This window comes from Peromyscus californicus, unplaced genomic scaffold (genome assembly GCF_007827085.1).
Source record: "Peromyscus californicus insignis strain IS unplaced genomic scaffold, ASM782708v3 Scaffold_15__1_contigs__length_86483966, whole genome shotgun sequence".
NCBI classification, from domain to species: Eukaryota; Metazoa; Chordata; class Mammalia; order Rodentia; family Cricetidae; genus Peromyscus; species Peromyscus californicus.
Window position 1 is genome coordinate 19,076,244 of NW_026294447.1, and position 24,409 is coordinate 19,100,652.

The 24,409-nt window shown below is 39.1% G+C and overlaps 1 protein-coding gene and 1 long non-coding RNA gene across 2 annotated transcripts in view; one reads left to right on the plus strand and one right to left on the minus strand.

Annotated features, from left to right (window-relative positions):
* Nucleotides 1-3,350: 3,350 nt before the first annotated feature.
* The window catches only part of LOC128110718 (uncharacterized), a 37,380-nt gene continuing 16,321 nt past the window's right edge, over nucleotides 3,351-24,409 (minus strand). Inside the window, exons 2-4 of the long non-coding RNA XR_008218292.1 lie at nucleotides 23,792-24,038; nucleotides 23,448-23,645; nucleotides 3,351-4,338 (exon numbers count right to left, since the gene is read on the minus strand). This is a non-coding gene — a long non-coding RNA (uncharacterized LOC128110718). The remainder of the gene's footprint in view (nucleotides 4,339-23,447; nucleotides 23,646-23,791; nucleotides 24,039-24,409) is intronic.
* LOC128110717 (microtubule-associated proteins 1A/1B light chain 3B-like) lies at nucleotides 8,760-9,380 on the plus strand. Its single transcript, XM_052738463.1, has one exon. It carries the CDS (start codon nucleotides 8,809-8,811, stop codon nucleotides 9,091-9,093), a length of 285 nt encoding a protein of 94 aa, XP_052594423.1. The 5' UTR covers nucleotides 8,760-8,808; the 3' UTR covers nucleotides 9,094-9,380.

The following is a 24,409-nucleotide window of genomic DNA, read 5'->3' on the forward strand; positions in this document are numbered from 1 at the left end:
GTGTCTTTCACATCATGCATCTCAATCCCATGCATTTCCTCATATCTGCCCTCTGCCCTTGCAACCTCTTCCCCAAAATAATAAAAAATAAAATTGAAAATTGAAAAGAAAAAAAGGGGGTGGAAATCAATCTTGTCACTGAAGCTGTAGTGTGACACAGTGAGTAACACAGTAAACCCTTTTATCTCTATATATTTACTTGCTAGTGTTGGTTACAAAGAGTCATTGGTCTGGTTCAAGGCCTCTGTTTTCAGCTACACTATGGACACTGGGCCCTAACTGGGACTCCTCTTGGTTATCCTGTTGTTACCCTGTGTCATGGAGATTCTACAGCTTTAGGTCTGTAGGTCAGGTCCCTTCACATGCTCCAGCAGATCATAGATGGGGTCGATGTTAGGGTGGGTCAGCTTATAACACTGGTTCTGGGCCTCAGTAGTTGCAGGGTTGGTTAGCCCTCCATTTCTTCCCCATCTTCACCACCAGGACAAGCTCTCCAGCATTGCCCTGACTAGCTCACTCCTTGCAGATGAGCAAGGGGCAGAGACAGTTCTCCTGCTTTCATGCCCTCAGGGTCAGCTCTCCCACATCTACATCATCAGGGCGAATTTTACTTTGTTGCTCAGGAGAGGTGCAGCTCTCCCGATTGTTGCAGCTGGTGAGGGGAAGGGACAGATCTCTCGCTCTTATGGCCTTTGGGGGAGCTCTCCCACCACCTGCCACAGGCTAGGGGTAGGAGAGGATCTTTCCCCCACCCATACCACCATATGGCACACGTTGGCTGGAGCCAGATCTCTCATGTTCATGTTCATGTTCTCCAGCTGCTCACCCATGCCCGAGTCAACAGGTTCAGCTCCACTGTGCTTCCCTGACAAGGTGAAGGGCCCACTTTCCCCAGTGTTGCCGCTGATCAAGGGGAGGGACAACCTTGCCAGCTGGTGGCTGTTGGGATGAGGGGGGGGGGGTCTAATTACTTTTTGATAGTTATTTCTGTTAACCTCAGAGTGAGGCACTACATTGAGAACCAATATTAGGAGCCCACATGTATTCTCTAAATGCCAGTTTACAGCCCTTATTGGATGTCCTGAAGCATCATTTTTCTAATGTTCAGCAAAAAGCTTTATCCATAACTGAAATGTTCAGGGAATTGTGAAGGCCCACCTGCTGCTTGAGATCTTCCAGTGACTTCAAATTATTATTGCTGTGAAATCCCAAGTCGTTCACAGTTCAGAAAGTTTGCCATGATTCAACAGGCTACCTTTCTCCTTGCTTGTCACAGTCCATTCACATCCAAGTCCACATCAGTCCATCACAGTCTCCTGCTTTCCCAGGAATGCTAACCTCCCACTATCAGACATTTGCTACAATCATTGTCTTTCCTTGCAATGCATTCCTTCTTCTTTTAAACTGATAAAAATCTCCACAGTAGTAATTAAAGTCCATGAGACTCTTCTTCAGGAAAGTGTCCTCCAGACATGGCAATAATGCCTCTGTACTTTACCTCCTTTAATTCTTCTCAGTCTGGCAATAAAAAATCATTTAAGTTTTGTGGGTTTCTTTTTTATGTCTATCTATCCCATTATTCTGAAACTCCACAGAGGTCTGTCTTCTTTCCTGCAGTAGGAACTAATTAGTTGGGTTGGTAGTTGAGGGGATTATGCACTCATAATTCTATATTGCTTTTAGCACTGCTTGTAAGATTTAAATAGCTTAGTCCTGATAATATGTTCAGTGTGGTGCTAGAATATAGTACGGTGGCTCAATTAACTGCTAGGAATCTTCAAATATGTGTTTTCATTTCCTTGGTTATAAACCGAAGAAAAAAATGACAGTAAGGTTTGCAATTTACATTTTCTAACATGATTTCCTACCTTAGGTTTTCAAAAAAACAGGCCCTATTGCAAGGTTATATAAGTAAGCCCCAGAAGCATGATGATCGAGTAAGAAAGTAAGGCTGAAAAGAGGGGGAAGGCAACGCAGACCTTGTTATTTAGTGGAGGTCCCTTCATTGGTGGGCTGAATATGACTGGGACTACTCTGAAGGTATGCAGCCAACATCACTCAAGGTTTCCCCATGAAGGAAGCAGAGAGCTGATAAACTTACTGCCATGGTTTAAATATGAAGTGCTCCTCTCAAAGGTTCATGTATTGAAGAGTTGGATCCCATCTGCTGGTGCTACTTTGCAGGTTGAATAAACCTCAGGACTACCTGGCTTTGGGATCCAGGTCACTGTGATGGCTCTTCAGGGAAAGGTAATAGTATCCACAGTACCTTTCTATTGCTGTGTGCTTCCTGTTTCCCATGATGTAAACAACTTCTGCCACATAGCCTTATACCACAGTATACTGCCTCATTTGGGCCCAGAGATGTGGAGCCATGTGATTGTGGCCCAAAGCCCTCTGAAACTGTGAGTGAAGTAAATTGTCTCTTAGACCTAGCAGGTATTTGATGACAACATTGAGAAGGCTAACCAATACCCTTGCATGCCACTTTTCTACCCTTAAGATTGATGGTGGTTGCTCCTGAGACTAATCCTGTTACTAAAGAGCACCACAGGAAGTCCTTGTGGTAATTTTAAACTTGATGGACATGCTGACACACTACTGTTTGCTTTTTATTATTCATTTGATTTCTTGGTCATGATCACTGAAGGTATTTGTAAGAACCATTCGTACACTACCCAAAACTGTTACAATACTTTTGTAAGGAAATTTTGTAATCTGTAGCCAATAAAGATACAGAATTTGATCTATGTAAATCTACCTCAGATATTTTTCTTCAGTATGAATTGCAGAGACAAATAGCCAAACTAGTGGAAACTGTGAACCAATGGTGGAGGAAACCCCATGGAATGGACCAGGCCCTCTAGATAAGTGAGACAGTTGATTAGCTTGAACTGTTTAGGAGGCCCCCAGGCAGTGGAGTCAGGACCTGTCCTTGGTGCATGAGCTGGGTTTTTGGAGCCTGGGGCCTATGCTGAGACATTGGTGTAGGGAGAAGGAGACTGGACCTGCCTTGGCTGAGTCTGCCAGGCTGGGCTGACTCCCCAGGGGAGACCTTGCCTTGGAGGAGGTGGGAGTGGGGGGTAGATTGGGAGGGAAGGCTGGGGGTGGGAGGAGGGAGGGAGGACGGGGGGGGGGGGGGGGGGGGGGGGGGGGGGGGGGGGGGAATCTGTGGCTGATATGTGAAATTAAGTTAATTATAAAATAAAAATATTATAAAAAAGAATTGTCAATAAGTTCCAATACTTTTTTATTTTACAAATACATAATTTCTAAATCACATAAATTAAAAAAGTAAAAATATTTTTCAATCAAAGTAAAAATGAGTAGTACTATCTCTAGGTAAAATATAAATACTATTTATAGTAAACACAAATTTTTTCTTTAACATTAAAATCTCACTACCAATGCAGGAATTATCTATATTTTACAATGAGCATTTTATAGTAGTTTTAAACTTTTTACAAAACTATCTTGTAATAGTATGCTATGCTGAAACATTCTGAGTTGTATTTAAATAGAAAATACCAGATATAAGCAATTGTATAGTACCTACTTCAATAACACTGTGTCCAGGGTTTGATACATAGGGAATAACCAAAAAAAAAAAAATGAAAAGAAAAAAATGTAAAGAGACAAGAGTTATTGCTAAATCAAAATATTTATTTCCCCAGTGGATAGCTATTATGTTAACTCTCTGCTCCTTCTGCTCCCCTTGGATAGGACACCAACCAAAATGCAAAGTATGATTCCATCGGTGTTTAGCCTTAGAATGCCAATAAATTTACTGGGATTACTTAACAGAGCACAGGTAATAGATTGCTTACAGGAGCATAGTAGATCTCAGAGCAATCACACCACTGAATAGTCTCATCCCAGTATGGATGACTTCCCCATAGTTGTAGAGATCTTCCTTTTGCTACTATTTCACAGTCAGCACATTCTAGCATCTTCGAGACCATGAGGCAATGTGCAGTTAGTGCCGAATCATGCAGCTGGCTAGGAGGAACAGAAGGAAGTGGCTGGAATCTCAGATGGCGTTCCAACGACCCTCCTCACCACTATATTTTGTTAGAGAGTATTAAAAAGGCCCTTGATCTTGAGGTCTCTTGCAAGCAGTCACAGTTGCTGTATTGAGGACAGTGAGTGTTATGGGCAGAGGGCTGTATTCTACAAAAATAGCTCGTGTTAATTATAGGTATTTGCTATGCTCTGTGGTCCCTGGGTCCTGGTTAGCCAGCTTCCTCAGGAGTGACATTTCCTTTAGGGCTTTGATGCACTTCATAAGGGAGCATTGATAACTCTGTGATATTCAGGATCTTTATTCTGCCAACACTCCTGCAAGAGAGATAGAAGAACCAGACCAGCAGCAAGAATTAGATAATATGAAATGACCAGCTGACTTGGGCAGCATCTCACCAAAGAACATTGCTAGAGTCTGAGAGAGTGCTTATATACTCTTAAAAGTTTAGGACAGTATATATGTTAAAAAAAATGTGTTGTATGAAATTCTCAAAGAACTAATAAAAACACACACATATAATTTAAAAAATCCTTTCTTGTGTTTTCTTGTATCAGCTTAAGTTAGTCACCATATACTTCTTTCATTAGAGAACTTAAGCCTATTCTTACAAAGATAATCTTTTTTAAAATCTTTCTGAAAATTTCATCAAGGCCAAAGTGACCTTTCTCCTGGAAAAAGTCTTTAGTTGAAGGTATCATGTTGCTAAGTGACAGGGAGAATCTGCTCTCCTGGTGCCGTACCCCTGGTTACTGCCACTAATCTTAAAGCCACAGTGTGTCTCTTCAGTCACACATTTTCAGTGTTGAGGTTGTGTTGTTGGTAACTAGCATGGTAGCATCATAGACCTTCAGGGATTTTACCATAGAGTGCCCTGTACCTCTGTCCTCTTCACACTGCCTTTGTATTTCCTTCTATGCTGAGGCTGAGACAGGAGTTCTCAACACTTGGTCTGTAGATGTCTATGCTCACCTAGTCTTTTGTTCACGTCTTACAGTTTCTTCAACTTTCCAACCGTTGTACTGCTTCCCTTCCAAGGTTAATTCTACCTTTTCTCTGATTCCCATCCCTTCTGGTATCCATGGGAACACAACCTTTACAGAATTTAAACTTGCTAAATCACCTTCATATTTCACTGACCAGTTTTTTTTTTGTTTTCATTATTATCATGAAACAGCGGATGTAGTCTATTTATGAAGAAAGACATTGATGGCAGGGCAGAACTGACTCAGACAGGGTGAGAATCTCAAGGTGAACAGCAGAGGGCGACAGTAGGGGAAAATGTTGGTGCTTGGGGTCATGTTTCCATCTAGGTAGCAGAGGGAACTGGATGGGGTGGGGGTGGTGGGGGTGGTGGTGTTCTGTTTGCTCCTTTATAACAGGTCCCTAAAGAGAATTCAAGAATTCTAGAGAATATATAGTCTATGACCTTCCACCAGACCTCACCTCTCAAAGATTTACACTGCCTTCTAGTACTGCCATCCTAGGGAGTCTGCAATTACAACAAACAACTCGGAACACACACACACACACACACAACCACTCAAACTATTGTGCACACTAAAACAATTATTTCCAAATTATTTACAGACTAACATACATTTATATTTGAGCAGAAGCTTAAAAAATCTATTTATTTAAAATAGATTTTTTTCAAACAATATATTCTGATTATTCCCCTTCCCTCATTCCTCCCAGTTCCTCCTCCTCTTCTCTCCCTTCCAGATACATATCCTTTCTTAGAAAACAGTCTGCCAAGCTCTGGTAGCTTTTAATCCCAGCACTCTGGAGGCAGAGGCAAATAGATCCAGGCCAGACTGGACTACAGAACTAGTTCCAGGATAGCCAGGGCTACACAGAGAAATCTTATCTTAAAAGTACAACAAATAAACAAACAAAACAATCTGAATAGGTCAAAACAATAAAACAATATAAAAGCCAAAGAAAAAGCCCAAGAAACACATATGGACACAGAGACACACACTTTCACACACAGAAATTCCATTAAAACACAAAACCATCAGCCATAACATATACACAAAGAACCTGTAAGTTTAAAAAAAGAAAGCCTTGACCTCTGACTCAACATTAGAAGTCAAAGAACCTCCAAAGATGCCACTGAGTTGATTTTATGCTGGCCATCTACTGCAGGGCTTGCAGCCTACTCTTAAGAAGGGTCTGTTTATTCCAGTGAGATTCCCTTGGAGAAAACTAATTTTTCATTAGCAAGTGGTTATCAATTGGAGATAGTTTCTGGGTTAGGGATGGGGCATACATCCGCTTCTCCTCTCAGCTGTAGATACCCATCTGGAAGAGAACACATGCTGCCAGAGTCTCTTAGTTTAATGGATATCAGTTGTTTTGTGTTTAGAAGCCTTGATTTCTTGTTGTCTTCTATCCCCTCTATTCTTACATACACCCACTCTACTTCCAGAGTTCCTTGAGCCACAGTGAGGGGAGATTTGATCCCATTCAGGGTTGAGTGTTACAAGGTTTCACTCTCTATAAAATGTCTGTGGGTTTCTGTATTTCTTTCCATCTGCTGCAGGAGGAATCTTCTCTGATGATGGTTGAACAAGGCACTGATCTAAGAGTATAGCAAAAGGTCATTCTGAGTGATGTTATTGATACATTCCTTTAGAAGAAAATTGTATTTAGTTTTCCCCTAGGTTCCTGGCCTATCTAGTCTCAGGTTTTTGGACACTCTATCCCAGTAGCACCGGGTATGGGTTCTATCTCATGGAATGGGCCTTAAATCAAATCAGATATTTATTGGTTACCCCCATAAGCTTTGTACCACCATTGTACCAGCTTGTCTTGCAGATAGGTCACCATTGTAGATCAAAAGGAAGCCAGGTTGGTGTTTACCTTTCTCCTTTGGTCGTGTGCAGAGTGCCTTCCAATACCACAACACCAGTTAGTAGTGGCGAAGGCTCTAAATGAGCACCAGCTCAACCTCTTGGTGTTCAGTGAGTTGTGTGGGTATTGTCTTCAGAGTAGGGCCTTGCCGTCAGCTGGTGGAGAGCAACAAAAAGCCTTGGCAATAGCCTGGATTGTTTGGGGATTCCCATGGAACAACTTTGGCCAACTATTCAGAGTAAGTTCAGCTGGGATTCCATCTCCCCAGATATTTGGCTATTTCATTAAAATTACCTTCGTATTATATGCATATACATATATATATTAGGAAGCTTTTATTGTATTAGGTTTCCATACAATCCCTCAAATGGCCCTTAGATTTAGATATTCCTCCCCATAATCTCTCCCTTTATCCCCTCTTCCCTTCCCCTTCTCATTTGATTATCCTATTCCACTCCCCCTCCAGTCCATACATAAGTATCTATTCTATTTCCCTTTCCTAGGGAGAGCCATTCCTCTCGCCAGTACCTTACTCTATACTTAACCCCCATGGTTATATGGATTGTAGCTTAATTATCAATGGATTAACAGCTAATATCCATACATTATCAAGTACATACCATTTTGTCTTTCTGAGTTGCCTCACTCAGGATAATTTTTTTCTAGTTCCATCCATTAACTTGATAATTTCATCGCTTAATTTTTAAAAATTGTTTAGTAGTATTCCATTGTGTAAATGTACCACATTTTCTTTATCCATTCATTCATTAATGGACATATAGATTGTTTCTACTTTCTGGTTATTGTGATTAGAGCAACAATGTGCATGATTGATTGACTGTATATCTCCAGAACAGGATGGAGCATCCTTTGGGTATGTGCCCAAGGGATAAGGGCAAAATCACTGACTCTGATAGGCTAGAAAGTGAGAAATAGTGTTTAACTTGTTGGCACAGAAACATATTTTCTGAACAGAACACTAATAGCATAGACATTGAAAACAGCAATTAATAAATAGAACCCCATGAAACTTAATAGCTTCTGTACAGTGAAAGATACAACCATTTAGACAAAGTGGTAGCCTACAGAATGGAAAAATGTTTTTTTTTACTGACTACATATATAATAGAGGGCTTATATCCAAAATACATAAAGAACTGTAATCCTGGACATCAGGAAAAAAAACATTTAAACATGGAATACAGAACTAAACAGAGAATTCTCAAAAGAGGAAACTCAAATGGTCAAGAAACTTGAGAAACTTGAATATTCAACATCTGGAGTCATCAAGGAAAAGCAAATCAAAACTATTTTAAGATTTCATCTTACACAAGTAAGAATGGCTAAGATCAATAAAACAAGTGACATTTCATTCTGGTAAGGATGTGGAATAAGGGGAATACTCATCCATTGCTGATGGGAATGCACTTATACAGCCACTATGGAAATCAGTATGGTGGTTCTTCAGGAAGCTGGGAACTGAACAGAAGCTTTTGAATGACAAGCCTCTACTTACTGTCCTCAGTTCCCCATTTTTCTTTTACTTGTATCTGTGAGTAGGGTCTGTGAATAAGCTTGAAGCAATGCCACTCATCACATCCCGACTTTGAAATTCAGTTCCTGCAAACATCAATTTTGTTTCTTTTGGCTGCCATGATTTCACTTTTCTTGTTTTTCCTTTGTCTGATTTCGTTCACCTATGTTTCTTTATACTTTGCCTTAAAGCCCTCTTTCCATCTGCTAAACTCCATGCAGTTCATAGTTTATCCCTTTGCTCATATCTTGTAACTTTTCTTGTTGGTCCTACACAAGACACCTTAAAATATCATTCCACATTCTTTTGCTATAATTTCAAAACTTCACCTTTTGTTTGTTAAAGACTCAAAAGTCAACAACTTCTAGAGCCTCCGACCCAGGATTCCCGCGCCATGCCGTCCGAGAAGACCTTCAAGCAGCGCCGCAGCTTCGAACAAAGAGTGGAAGATGTCCGGCTCATATGGGAGCAGCACCCCACCAAGATCCCGGTGATAATAGAGCGATACAAGGGTGAGAAGCAACTGCCCGTCCTGGACAAAACCAAGTTCCTTGTACCTAATCATGTGAACATGAGCGAGCTCATCAAAATAATTAGAAGGCGCTTACAGCTTAACGCCAATCAAGCTTTCTTCCTCCTGGTGAACGGGCACAGCATGTCCATTAGATGTCAGCTGTGAAGACAACAGCAGCAGGAGACACATGCTCTTGATGATATCCATGGCCAGTTCCAACTAGTGCAAACCACTGCTTCCTGCTTCCTGCATGTGGTCCACTGTGACACTCAGACCATCCTTGGTCACTCACTCATCCTTGTGATCTGAGAATCTCAGTGAGAACTGCCTGCTGTCATGGAGGGAAACCAACATAGCCACCTCCTACCCTAGCTCCTTACAGGCACCCCTCCCCTCCCCGCATGCGGCTGTCCACTTGCTAACTTTCAATTTGTTATTTACATCATGTATATTCTGACTACCCTGTCTCACGTAGGTTGTGTACGTCATTATTATGTCCCCAGTTTTTATAACTACGGTGCGATCAATAAGGATTCCTGTAATACTGCTTTAAAAATGCTGTTCAGACGGGCGGCCTTCATTTATAGGACATCTGTACACTTCGATGCACTAAGTGAATAAAGGCACAATTGAACCTGAAAAAAAAAAAAGTCAACAACTTTATTGCGTTTAGTTATGCCTTGTCTTGAACACATTTATCCATTTCATTTTTTAAAAAACTAAATCTTTAACTAGGCAATGGTGGCACATGCCTTTAATTCCAGCACTTGGGAGCCAGAGGTAGGCAAATCTCTGTGAGTTTGAGAACAGTCTGTTTTACAGCATGAGTTCCAATACAGCTGGAGCTGCTACAAAGAAAAACCCTGTCTCAAAAAACAAAAACAAACCAACAAATAAATAAATAAATCTTTAAGAAAGAGACAAGAGCATATGTTTTGGTAGTACATATAGACAACAATTAAACAGGCAAGTTTGATGAGGTATCAGAGTTATATCAGAGTAGGGAATAGGTGAGTTTGAATAATCATGGAAATTGTCATGTTTAAGGGGTAAATAGAGATCAGAAATGTTGGTTATAGTAATTAGAGTGAGGACACACAGTTGAACACTACACAGGAGCCAATAAGACCTTTATCTAAAGGTTGGATTTAACTTCAAGGACAATGAGAAAAATTTAAAGCAATTTTAGCTAGAGAGTAGAACTTCCTTAATTTTATCATTAAATGTTTAATAATTTGAATATTTTAGGTTTAGAGTAAAATTGACAGGAAGGTATATATATATAGAGAGAGATCCCACATATCTTCTAGATCCTCTAGGAGACCTACATTATTTGCTTTAAATGCTTGAGGCTGAGATGATAGCTCATTGGGTAAGAGCACTTGGTGTATAGACACAAGGATATGAGTTTAAATTTACATGTAGCTGTGCCCATTTCTGACCTCAGTACTATGGAAGGTGGAGACAGAAGGATCCTTGGGGCTTGTTGGCTACTAACCTAGGCAAAAAAATAGTGATTTACAGTTCAGAGAGAGGTCTTGTCTTGATGGAATAAGGTAGAGAATTATAGAGCTATTTATTCTGTAGTGGGGTGACAGGTCACTGTAGTTTTGATGTTAGTTTTCACCATGACTATTTTCATGTACCTGATAACTATCTGTATATTATTTTCAATTTTTCATGTATCTAGAAGAAGTTTGCATGCTATTTTGAAAAATGTATACTGTTATTCTCAACATCAGATTATTTTCTTTTTTGTATTGAAGTCCCAGAACCATTTTTTTGATAAGTAAGATTTTTTTTTAGTTCTTATATATATATATATATATATATATATATATACATATACACATACACATATATATGTACATATATATTGGATATTAATCCTCTTTTAGATGTATAGCTGACTGCTGAGGAATTATTCTGTATACTGTATATATATATATATATATATATATATATATATATATCTCCCATTGGTTAATAAAGAAATGACTGTCAGTAGCCAGGATGGAAGTATAGAACTGAGAATGTTGGGAGGAAGAAAGGTGGAGTCAGTGGAGTCAACAGGAGACACAGAGGGAGTAAGACATGCTGGAGGATAGGTAAAACCATGAGCCACATAGCAATACATAGATGAATAAAAATGGGTTAATTTAAGTTGTAAGAGCTAGTTAGTAATAAGTCTGAGATATTGGCTGAGCGTTTACAATTAATATTAAGACACCATGAGTGGTAATTTGAGAACTGGCAGGCGGGAAAGAAATGTCTATGGCTGCTGGCACAGGAAATCTCCGTCTTCAAATGGCACCCAATGTGGGTCCACGTATGTGGTGGTATTGTGTTTCCAAAAATATTGTGCACGCTAATAAACTTATCTGGGGTCAGATAACAGGACAGTCACAATATTAAACATAGAGGATAGGCAGTGGTAGCACACGCCTTTAATCCTAGCATTCCAGAGGCAGAAATCCCTCTGGATCTCTGTGAGCTCAAGGTCACATTGGAAACAGCCAGTCACGGTGACACATGCCTTTAATCCCAAGAAGTGAGCCTTTAGTCCCAGGGAGTGATGGCAGAAAGCAGAAAGATATATAAGGTGTGAAGATCAGAAACTAGCAGCATTTGGTTGGTTAAGCATTTGGCTGGTTTAGCATTTGGCTGGTTAAGCTTTTAGGCTTTGAGCAGCACAGTTCAGCTGAGATTCATTTGGATGAGGACTCAGAAGCTTCCAGTCTGAGGAACTGGTGAGCTTAGGAAGCTGTGGCTTGTTCTGCTTCTCTGATCTTCCAGTATTCACCCCAATAACTGGCTTCAGGTTTGATTTTATTAATAAGACTCTTTAAGATTCATGCTACACATGTATATCCACATAAAGCCTGAGAAAGCTTAGAAAAAGGTTCTAAACATACCAAAACAGAGCCAGACACAACTTCATAGTCTCACGTCTCTCATGCTAGCTGTGGTACTGCAGTGGAACAGTAACTGAAACAGTTATTCTTGGAGGAGTAACTAGGTTGGCAAAGTCTAACCTCTCAATGGTAGACTGGCATTTAATAAAGGAGATGAAGCCAGCCACAGGCCAAGAAGAATGGGAAGCTGAATTCCAAAAACACCATCAATTTCCAGAACTTAGAATTCAGGTTTATCTGGTACATGGAATACTTGTACCAAATGTGAGGTCAAGCTGTAGACCTTGCATGCATCCTACTTCACAAGTGAGTCTGTTAGATACACTAAGCCTGCAGGCCAAAGATGATGCCCCAAAGTGCAGAAAAACCTCAGGTGAAAGTCCAGGAAAACTGGCTGTTTCTGTCATAACTTATTTTTTGGAAGTCGCTTGTTTGCACTTCCTGTTTTACTAGGTAATATTATTTCCTTCTCAGGTCTCCAAGGGAGTTGGAGATTAGATAGTTATAGTTACAATTTTCCTTGTTAAGAAATTCAGAAAAGAAACTCACTAAGAGGTGTTAAGTGTGTAAGTTTGAAAAACATCATAAGATAGTTTTCTGTTGGTAATAAAGTTAGGATAGAAAATAAATTAGGTACATTTTGAACTCACCAAAATAGGATAGATAATGGAATATTTTCTCTGAATTTGTCAAATGCAAATGGACTAGACATTGTTGATATGTTTGTTGCTTGTATATATTATATGTAGTTTTTGTACTTATTGTATATAGTTTTTCTTATATTAGCTATAACTTTTTAAAATGTTTTTAAATTTTTTTATTGGACAAAAAAAGGGAGAAATGTGGTGATATTTTATTTGTGCTTTAATAAATAAAGTTTGCCTGGAGATCAGAGGCAAAAGGCCAGCCATTATAAGTAAACAAAGAAGTCAGGCAGTAGTAGCACATGCCCTTAATCACTTAGCAGGCAGGAACTCTGTGTGTTCAAGGTCACACTGGAAACAGAGCCAAGTGTGGTGGCACACATCTTAATTCCAACATTAGTTAACTATGGGTATCTGGAGGTCTGTACAGACAGACAGAGCTGTGTAGGAAGAGGAAGTATTGTAGCTGGACAGAGAGCAAATCAGATGGCAGAACAGCAAAGCATATGGGAGTGGGTAGACAGGAAGTAGCTCGCATTTGGGAGATGCAGAGTTGGAAGGTTGGCTGGTGGCTCTCCTTATTTCCCTGATCTCTCTAAGGCTTTCACCCCTATATTTGGCTCTGTGTTTTTTATTTAATGAGACCATTTAGAAATTCGTCTACATGGTACAGTGACCCATCTCCTGGCTGCTGCCAGGGCACCATGAGCTAACCCACATGGTGGGTTCCTGCAGTCTCTCACACAGGCTGCAACACAGAGAGATGTCTCCTGGATGTGGGTTGCATGGTGGTTCTAGGGTTTTGTGCATGCTGACTAAAAAGATTACAGATATGCAGTAAAGATAGATTCAGGCAGAGAATACCTCTAACTGGGTTACAGTATGCTCTCTCTCTCTCTCTATATATATATGTATATATATATACACACACATATATATGTATATATATACATATACATATACATATACATATATATATAGGCTTAGGGGAGAAAAGAAAAGGTATAGACAATCATAAAATATATTTATATATAGTTTTAAAATAATAAAGTCCTTAAAAAAGGGAGTAAAGTAATATAAAAGAAATAAGCCATGTAAAGATGAAAAATACACAGGGAGTCTGGATACTGTAGGTTATTGTGTTGTCTTTGAATTTTTTGACTGCCAAGGAAGGAGTGATAGCTGCTAAGAGACATTTTAATATATAGGTTGCTGGAGTAAATCAACCTACATATTTTTTAAAAAGTATTGACTTCAAAATAAAAGTCAAAAGATATGTTACTTTGGGAAAGAGTTTCTGCTTTAATTTCAACAGAAAATAAGAGGGTATGGATTCATTCAAAGGAAAAGATCAAGGTTTGATCAAGAAAGACCCCTTGAAAATCCTGGCCACAAACATAAAGAAATAAACCTGGAAGAGTTATAAGACACATGATGCATATTTTACCTGCTCAAACATAAAACAAAAAAATCATCTTTAGCTGACTTGTGTACACAGTCTATACTTGTATTAATACAGATATGTATGTTGCCTTTAAAATTTTATGTATTTTCAGAACAAGGGGGGCAGACACAAATAAAAATGTATGTCCCAGGTGTCCAGCACCCAGAAGAGCTTCAAGGCTGCTGACTGAGATGATCCAGCGTCACAGAGTACTCCAGTTAAGACCTAACATTTATCCTTATTTTCTCGAGGTTCCTCCAAACAGTACAGTGGCCCCAGACAACAAGAAGCAGTCTAGAGAAAACAATGCCCAGGTTCCCAAAATATTGGTTATAGATGTTTGTTATCATTTAAGGGGGTTACAAATTGTTATTGTTCATAGTTTTAAAAAAAGGCTAAACAAAGAAGTTAAACTCAAAGATCTCTTTCTGAAAGAAAAAAGGATATGACATAGAAATGATAGAATAAAAGGGTAGATTGTTGAATCTACTTTTAAACTAAGAAAAGACTTACTGGTCATAAATATTATACATTGCTATGGATTTTGGATTATCGACACAAATTTAAAGTCAATTTTGTTATACTGTATAGTTATTTATACTCTTGTTTAGGATACTGTGTTTATGCAGCTCATTTAAAAATGTAATGTATAGTTAAAAATACAGGTTAATATGATCTATAATAGTCAAACTTACAGTTATGTTAGGTATGTTTTCAAGGTCATACATCTGACAAAGATTCTCTCCTATTATGTGGACTTTATTTTCACCTGATTAATTGCCTTTTTAGGTATGCAGAAGTATTTCAGTATTATGAAGTTACACTTGCCAGTTGTCATTAATTCTTGAACAAATGGAGTCTTATTCAGAAACTCCGTATCCAATCCGATATTATGTAGAGCACAGCCTGTTTTCTTCCAGCAATGTCAGTGTTTCAGGTCACATTTAGGTCTTGATATACTTGAAGTTGGTTTTTGTGCAAGGTGATAGATATAAATCTAATTTCATGTGAACATCAGGTTTTTCCAGCACCATTTGTTGGAGATGCTTTCTGTTCCCCAGCATATGTTTATTGAATCTTAGCCAAATTTTAAATAACTGAAATTATTTGTATTTATGTCTGAATGTTTGATTTTTTCCAATGGTCTATGTGTCTGTTTTTGTACCAGTACCATAATGTTTTTATTACTATGACTCTGTAATATACCTGAAAATATGGGATGGCAATCCCCTAGCATTGTTCCTTTTGCTCAGGCTTGTTTTTCCTATCTGGTATCCCTTATAGTTCTATATTAATTTTAGAATGGCATTTTTTATTTGAAGAATGAGGTGGGTATTTTAACAGGGATTGCATTGATCTTTGTATCTTGCCAGGTCTACATGGTAAGTTCCAGGATAGCCAGGGCTACAAAGAGACCTTCTCTCAAAACAAACTAATTAAAACTAACGGAACCAAAAATAAATGTTCAAACCTTTCTGTGCACTACTGACTACGGCATAGAACTTCTCTTAGACTCCACGTTACTCTAGGGCTCATGTTTTCTAATGTTGGATAGTATAAGAAACTAATTGATCACAGTATTGTGACAATCACCAGGAAGAAGGTACTGTAAGAGCTTGATTTAGACACATATATTGGAAGTTAAATTCAAAGATCTCTTTGATGCCTATTCAGGGATTCTGGGAATCAGTATGTTCCCAATTTGAAAAAAAAAAATTCCAGTGTGTCATTCCCTCCAGAATGCAGGCACTTTCCCCAGGGAAGTTTGGTACTAGGACATATGTATCAGGATGCTTGCAGAGATAAGCTGAATGGCCCAAAGTGATGCAAGTTGTCTAATGGTCACAGAAATGAGAGGTTCTTAATATTTAGCCAGTAAGGAGCAGTATTCAGGTAGAAACCACAGTGATCACATCAGTATAAATGACAGCAGAATGATCATAATCACCTAGAACCTTCAAAACCTATACTTCAGCAGAATGAAAACCTTGAGCTGAACATGAAATGCTAATAAAGATTTTAAAAGCTGTAGATTGAAATATGTTTACTGTTTACTATAAATTACCAATGGAATTTGTTAAAGATAAAATAGTGTTCAATGTTGGGAAAGCAAATTATACCATTTCCACAGAAAAATTCCACTAATTTTAGAAATCAATAAATGTTATATTTAAAAGAAGATTGTGTGAGTTTTTTTATTTATGATTCATGTGTTACAAAAAGTGTTACAAAAAATTCTGCTTAACTCCAAGTGTTATTATTGTTGGAGAGTGCTGTGGTTATAACAGTAATTCCAGGAACCCTCACTTCAGGTTTAAAGGTCTTATAAAGAAGCAAAAAGACTAAGAAAGAAAATGTCGAAACTAATCAGTCAACAAAAGTACAACAAAAGGGAAATGCTATCAGATTCTCACATATGTAGAAAATACTCACAGGGAGTTTCTTTGTGAGATACACCTTACTGTCAAGACAGTCCAGTAAAAACTAGACCTTTCTTTTCAGAGCTGTTTTTCCTACTTCAGCAGCAAGAATCCTAGGACAATTTAGTAATAAGTAGGCATACATAAACGCACATACAAACTACAAATTCACACAAATATATATTCGAAAATGTGTACACGTATATATTTTAAATATAGAATCACACTGTTTGAATTTACAAAATATTAAAATTCATTTTTTCTCAGAATGTTTGAAACAGAAGCTATTCTGATTAAGTGAATGCTATATTTGGCATAACTGAGATTCATTACATGTTATGTGTGATATATCCAGTTAAAAGACTGTGAATTTGACAAACAAAATTTACTCATATCCCAAATAACCTTTATTGGGTAGTTAACAACATCCTGACTATATCCTGCAAAGTTTTTCATCAAATGTAAGGTATTTGAATAATATTTGAAGCATGTCATTATTTTAAAGTTACTCAGTAGTTAAAAGAAATGATATCATCTCTGTGAGTTTGAGGCCAGCCTGGTCTCCAAAGCGAGTTCTAGGAAAAGGTGCAAAGCTACACAGAGGAACCCTGTCTCGAAAAACAAAAAAAAAAAAAAAATGATATTATGAAATTTGCAGGCAAATAGATGGAACTAGAAAAAAAAATCATCCTTAGTGAGGTAACCCAGACCCACAACGACAAACATGGTATGTACTCATTTATAGGTGGACATTAGCTGTTAAGTGAAGGATGATCATACTACGACCCACAGACATACAGAATCTCAGTAACAAGGGTGGGAGGTTAGGATGGCATCAGGATCTCCTTGGGAAGAGGAAATAGAATAGATTTTGCCTGTGGACCGGGTACTAGTGGAGATGGAAACAGGAGGGATCAGATTGCGGGTGATAAAGGAAGAGGGTATGGGGGAGACATGACCGGAATTGGAGGTCATTCATGGAGATGCTGCTGTGGAAAACTTGTGCAGTGGAAATTCCCTGAAATCTCCAAGGGCAACCTTAGGAAAGACTCCTAGTGAAGGTGGATATGGGGCCTGAACTGGCCATCTTCTTTAACCCTCAAGGCTTCCAGTGGTGGGACTGGGGCACCAACCCAGCCCCAAAACTTTCTACCTACAATGTGTCCTACCTGCAAGATGTGCTGGGGCAATGGTGGCACAGAGCTTGTAAGAGTGGTCAACCCATGACTGGTCTAATTTGTGGCCCATGCCACAAGAGGGAGCCCATGCCGGATAAGGCCTGGACGGCCAGAAACTGGAAGCTGGATAACCCAGAGACCTAGGGTAGAACCAAACACAACTAGGGGGGAAAAAGTCAATGAAATGATTCCTAATGATGTTCTGCTATTGGTACCTAGCCCAACCATCATCAGAGAGTCTGCCTCCGGCAACTGATGGGAGTAGGTGCAAAGATCCACAGCCAAACATTAGGTGGAGACAACCCAGGTTGGGGGCCTCTATCGGTCCCTCCCGTCACAACTTGGGGAACTCTGCAAAAGAGAGGGAGGAGGAATTGTGAGAGCCAGGAGAGGACAGTCTGAGGAATCAATCAAGCAGGGCTCATGGGAGTTTACAGATACTAACATGGTAGTCATGGAGCCTGAATGGGTCTGCACCAGGTCCTCTGCATATATGTTATAGTTGTTGGCTTGGTGTTTTACGGGGACTTCTGGCAGTGGGAGTAGAGGTGTCTCTGACTCTTTGGCCTGATCTTGGGACCGTTTTTTCTCCTACTGGGTTGACTCACCCAGCCTTGATAGGAGGGTTTGTGCTTAGTTTTACTGTATCATATTATGCCTTGTTCCACTGAAGTCCCCGGTAGTCCTGTTCTTTTCTGGAAGGAGACTGGAAGGGGACTTGGATCTAGGGGAAAGGGGAGGTATGTGTATGTGTGTGGAGGGGACTGTAAGGAGTTGAGGGAGGGGAAGTTGTAGTCAGTATGTATCATATGAAAGAATAAAATAAAAACTTAAATTAAATCAAAGTGCTTCTTTGATTCCAAAATTCTAACTAACAACATGAGAATATCTTATTATTTAAAACATAGTTTTGCTATTTATCTTTTATATTTGAAATTGCATGAATTGGTTGTTCAGAAAGTAATCCCTTCTTCCCAACTTGTCCAAGATCCAAGTTGGATGTTTCTTTCTGCTTACAGCTCCTGTTTCCTCACAATATTTTAAGCCTTTTATTTACTTATTTATTTATTTATGTATTTATTTATGTATTTATTTATGTATTATTTATTTACTTAATATCTCTCTCTCTCTCTCTCTCTCTCTCTCTCTCTCTCTCTCTCTCTCTCTCTCTGTGACTGAGTGTGTGGGAAGATCAGAGGACAGCTCTTTGTAGTTGGTTCTCTCCAGTCACCTTGTAAAATCTGGGAATCAAACTGAGATTGCTGTGAGAGCCTCTACCTGGGGAGCCATGTAGCTGGCTCAAGAACATTTTAAAGAAGGATGAGGAATTAAAATACACTTGACAATGTATGAAATATACGAGCTTGACTACACTGCCTATTTTTCAAACAAGAAAATCAAGTACTGGGTGTTTCAAGAGATGAGAGAATGTCAAGATACACAAAACTACTAAGTGGCCAAATTCTCATCCAACCAGGACTGACTGAAAACACATCTATTTTTGTTTTGGAAAGCATACAATGAACAATTGTATGATTTTTAACAGTTATTATATCATTTTTTTTACAACTTCATAAATGATGGTTATATAATTTCTACCCCATACTCTCCCCTTTCAGTTCTTCCCATGTCCTCTTAGCCATCTCAACGACCTCCTCTTTAAATATATGTATACATATATTTATATCCTATGTGAAATGTATATATTATTCTTTCAATCATCTATCCATCTAACCTGTTTAACCCTCTTAGAAATATATATATGAAATATATATATATATGCATGCTTAAGGAAAATCACTTGGGATTGGATAATCTGTCAGGTGAGTATTGGAGAAAGATGATTTTTTTTTCTTTCTTGGCAGCCATTACTTACCTGAAGTGCTTCATCTAAGGAGGGATTGTAAGAGTTCCATCATTCATATTTAGATGTTAAATAGTGGTGTCATTGTGCGTGTCTTCTTTGGGTTCAGATTTTGTGGGTGCAATTCCCTGTCAGATATGGAAGATTGTATCTTGTAGCAGACTTCCTAGTCCCTTGGCAATTACAATATTTCTGTTCCCCATTCTACCGTTTTCTCTGAGCCTTGAGTGTAAGTGTTGTATTATAGAAGTAACAAAGGGAGTGTACCCCACAGTCAATTCTCTCTATTTTAATCAGTTGTACATTTCTGTGATGGTCTTTATCTACCACAAAAAGAACCTTCATTGATGAGAGCTGATAACTACATTTCTCTGTGAATATAAGAATAGGTATTTAGGATACAGTTGGGAAATGGAAAGGTCTATGAAGGTGGTAGTTGTCAATTTTCCTCTAATGTCCATGACCTCATCAGCTATAGGAAATTGTTTAGGTTAACAGTACCAGGCATGATCTTGAAACTGAGCAAGGTTTATGCCCATTTAGGTACCTGTTGATTATCCCTGAAATATAAGCCCTGATATTTCACCCTTGAGGATATCTTGCTGCGCTGGTCATTGTTGTGGTTCATAGCCTTCACATTTCAGTGAGACTTTAAATTTCTTTCTTCCATGGCTACTTACATAACGCCAGAAGATACTAAGTTCTAGGCCTTGGAGAGGAGGTCTCTAGCTCAGTTCTAGTTTAAATTCTCTAAGTCCGATGTCTGAAGTATGTGGTGTCATCAGCAATAGAGTTGGTCTTAGCTTCAAGTTCTAGAAGACACCAAGGGCAACAGCAAAGCTGATACTCTTTGGGAAGTCTCTTGGACTTCTCTGATGACTGACTTGAAGAGAGAGGATTCCTATGTGTGGCACTGAGGTTTTAGTTAGATAGTCTGTGTTTTTGTGGGGAAAAATTGTCACCTTAATAGGTATAGTTTCATCTATAGATAGAAACATGTATAGAGCTAAACTTACATATTATATCTAATTTTAAATAAACATAGAATAACATAATTCCTTACGGCTTTTTCAAATATCTTCAGTGCTTTTTGTTCCTTCTGCTTCTCTTTCCCTCAGTATTACTCTCCTTCATCCTCCACAAATGAAGCCCCCTTCCCATTTCTCCCATTCCCCCCCTTCATAACACCCATGTCCTTCTATCTCCATCTCTAGAGGTCTTTCCTCACTTACAATGATCCCTTTATAATTTCCTAGTTACTCCAGGATATGTGCTCACACTTAAAAATTTGGAGCTAGGTGCTTTAGATGAAAGAGATGCTTGTCTTTCTAGGTCTTGGCTACCTCATTCAATGCAATCTTTTCGAGTTCTATCCATTTTCCTGCAAAGTCCATGATTTCATTTTTTCTTTAACACCCCGTAGTATTCCCCACACCCATTCCAGCATTTGTTGATTATTCTTGTTGGTTATTTTGTTGATCTTTGACTTTCTGACTGTGGTACAAAGAAATCCCAAAGCTGTTTTGATTTGCAGTTCCCTAATTTGCTTAGGATGATGAATATTTTTTGAGATATCTATTAGCGATTTTTTTTCCTTCTTTTGGGAACTCTCCATTTAGTTCTTGGGTCTTCTTTTTGAATGGGGTTTTTGTTTGTTTGTTTTTGACTCTTTTTTTTATTTCTTTGTGTATTCTGGATAATAATCCTCTGCCAAATGTATAGGTGGCAAATAGTCTTCCCCACTCTGTGAGCTTCCTTTTTATGAAGCTGACCATTTTCTTTATTGTACAGAAACATTTCAGTTTAAGAAGTCCCATTTGTAAATTATTTGCCTTAATTCCTGAGTAAATGGAGTTCTCTTTGGAAAATCCTATTCTTTTTTAAATTTTATTTTATAATTTAATTTAATTTTACATATCAGTCACAGATTCCCCTGTCCTCCCTCCTCCCGCCCCCCTCCCTCCAACCCATTCCCCATTCCCATCTCCTCCAGGGAAAGAACTCCCCTGGGGATGTTGAGACCATGATTGGAAAAAGCACAGGGACAAATAGCCAAACTAGTAGAAACACATGAACTATGAACCAATAGCTGAGGAGCCCCCAACTGGATCAGGCCCTCTGGATAAGTGAGACAGTTGATTAGCTTGAACTTTTGGGAGGGCCCCAGGCAGTGGGACCAGGTGTCCTTAGTGCATGAACTGGCTTTTTGGAACCCGGGGCCTATGCAGGGACACTTTGCTCAGCCTAGGTGAAGGGTGGAGGGGACTGAACCTGATTTGACTGAATCTACCAGGAAAATCCTATTCTTACAACTGAATTTTGTAATCTACTTCTTATGTTTTCTTCCACCAATTTCAACATTTTGTATTTTAAATTAAGGTCTCAGGTCTAAGTTATACAATATAAAAAATACTGCAAAGTTAAAAATGTTTTATTGTTTATGGTTTTCTTTTCTTTTTTTTCTTTTGCTTTCTTTTTTTTTTTTTTCACAGTGTCTCACTCTGAAGCCCTGGATTTTTTTTTTAATACTAATTAAATGTTTCAAAAATGTGATACTTCAGACATTTTGCCTTCTCACTGTGAATGGACCAAAGCTTAATCCAGGATCCAGTACTGTAAAACACTATTTATATTTGCTTTTTATCTCTGTTATAAAGACCATGACCAAAAAAAACTGAGGGAGGAAATAGTTTATTTCATACTATAGCTTACAGTCTGTCATAGAGGGAAACAGGGCAGAATCCCAAGAAAGGAACCTAGAGTCAGAAATGGATTCAAACACCATGGAGGAATACTGCTTACTAGACTGCCAACTGTGGTGTGTTTCATTTGCTTTCATATACACTCAGGACCACCTCTCTAGGAGGCAGTACTATTCATAGATAGCTGGTCTCTCCTACATCAGTTATTAACCAAGAAAATGTCCCACAGACTTACCCACAGGTAATATGATGGAGGCAATTCTTCAATTAAGGCCCCCTCTACCCAGATGGCTTTAACATATCTTGGGTTGCCCAAAAGCTAACCAACACACATGCCAATCAAAGGATGGCATCATGAAACAGGATTTGAATCCAGGCAAGTTGGCAGTTGTAAATGCTGGGCAACAATCTCCCTGCAGCCAATTGGTTTGTCAATGACTAGAAATGTGTGTGCAGTAATTGTATTAGTCAGTACGACGAAATACCTGAGTGAACAACTTAAAGGGAAAATGATTTGTTTCAGTTTACAGTTTCAGACCTTTTTGTCAATGATGGTGGGAAGGATGTGGCAGGGCAGAAGACCTCACTCACTGGCAGAGAGGAAGCAATGAGAAAGCAACAATGTCTCCTTGCCAAATTATTTTACTAATTTCTTCAGATCAGTTGTTCACAACCTTCCTAATGCTGCAACCCTTTAATATAATCCCTTATGTTGTGGTGACCTCAAACATAAAATTATTTTCATTGCTACTTCGTAACTATAATTTTGCTTGTTATGAATCATAATGTAAATATCTGTGTTTTCTGATGATCTTGGCAGCCCCTCCAAAGGGGTTGCAAGTCACAGGTTGAGAACTGCTGCTCTAGACTGTGAAATGGTACCACCCACAGTCAGGATAGAGTTTTCTTCCTCAGTTACAGACAGAAATGTGCTTTGAGAATCTGCTAGGCCTTTCTCAAATCAAACAAGCTGACAATATGATTAACCATCAGAAGTCCACCTTAACCCCCAAGCACCTGGTCCCCAGGAGGCTCATGTCTATCTCACAACACAAAATGCATCATTCCAGCTTCAAGAATCCCCATATTCTTAACAATGCCAACATTTTTCCAAAGTTCAAGTTTGAGGTCTTTTCTGAAATTCAAGGCAGACTTTAACAGTGAGGTCCTGTTCAAAAAGGGGAAAGGAGAATCACGTTCTTCTAATACATGGTGCTACACAGTTAGCATTCTCATTCTAAAAATGAAGAATGGGGCATAGAAAGGAGCTATGACCAAAACAAAACAAACTATTGGTGAAATTATTAAGGCCACTCCACGTAAAAGGAAGATTTATTTAGTGGGTAACTTACAAATGAAGGGATAGGTGGGTCGCGGGGTCTGGGGAAGGTGTATCGCAGTCCAGCGGTGTTCTCTGGAGCTCTGCTCAGTCAACCTCCACCGTCAAGGGTCCCAGAACAGAGAGAGCGCTGGCCCATCCAGATCTTGCAGGCGTGACAGTTGCCGAAGCCTCAATGGGGGTTGGAACTTCTAGATCAAAGCTGGAATGGCTACCCATTACAACAAACAACAACAAAAACATACACACACATAAATCTATACCTTTAAGTCTAGCATCAAGGCACATGTTGATGAGATATGAGCCCCAAAGGTCTGGGGCAGCCCTGTCCTTATGGTTTTGCCATTTGTAACTCACATGCTCTTCTCCTAAACTGACTCTTCTCAATGCCTGTGTCTTTCTTCAGAGGAGCATCTAGATTCCTGTCATTTCCATCTTCTTGAGGTCTTTATCGCACCACCAATTTCTGCTTCATGGTTTCACAAATCTCCTTCACCAGGATGCTTGCAAGGGTCAGCCTCTGTGTTGTGTTACTGGGCCTCTAATCCTTTCTTTGGAATTGAGCTGGAAGCCTGTAGACCTCATTACTCGTGCATTTTCAGACCTGAAAAAGCAGTATTACATGGATATCTCCAGACCAAGCAGTGGGAAGGCCCTTGAACCAGAGCTGCAGAAACTTCTCAATGCTTGGGTGGATGGATGTGGACAAACACTTGCCTAAATGGCACTGTGAGAGTGATGACACACAGAGTTTCTTTCTCAAAGCAGGGTTTCCCACCTGATTCTTACCTTTTTGTTTTTATCATAGGACAGGTATGGCCAATTCCCAAGACACCATTAAGACATCACTTTGACTACCACATTGCAAAGCACTTGTCTTCTTCTTACTTGTTCACATCATCTTAGCAATTGCACTTTCCTCATTCCCAACCCCCACACATATTTCTTTTCCTGGAAAACAGCAAAGTTTTCAAA

Coding starts and splice junctions, on each gene's coding strand:
- LOC128110717 (XM_052738463.1), top strand. CDS start 8,809: ATGCCGTCCGAGAAGACCTTCAAGCAGCGCCGCAGCTTCGAACAAAGA.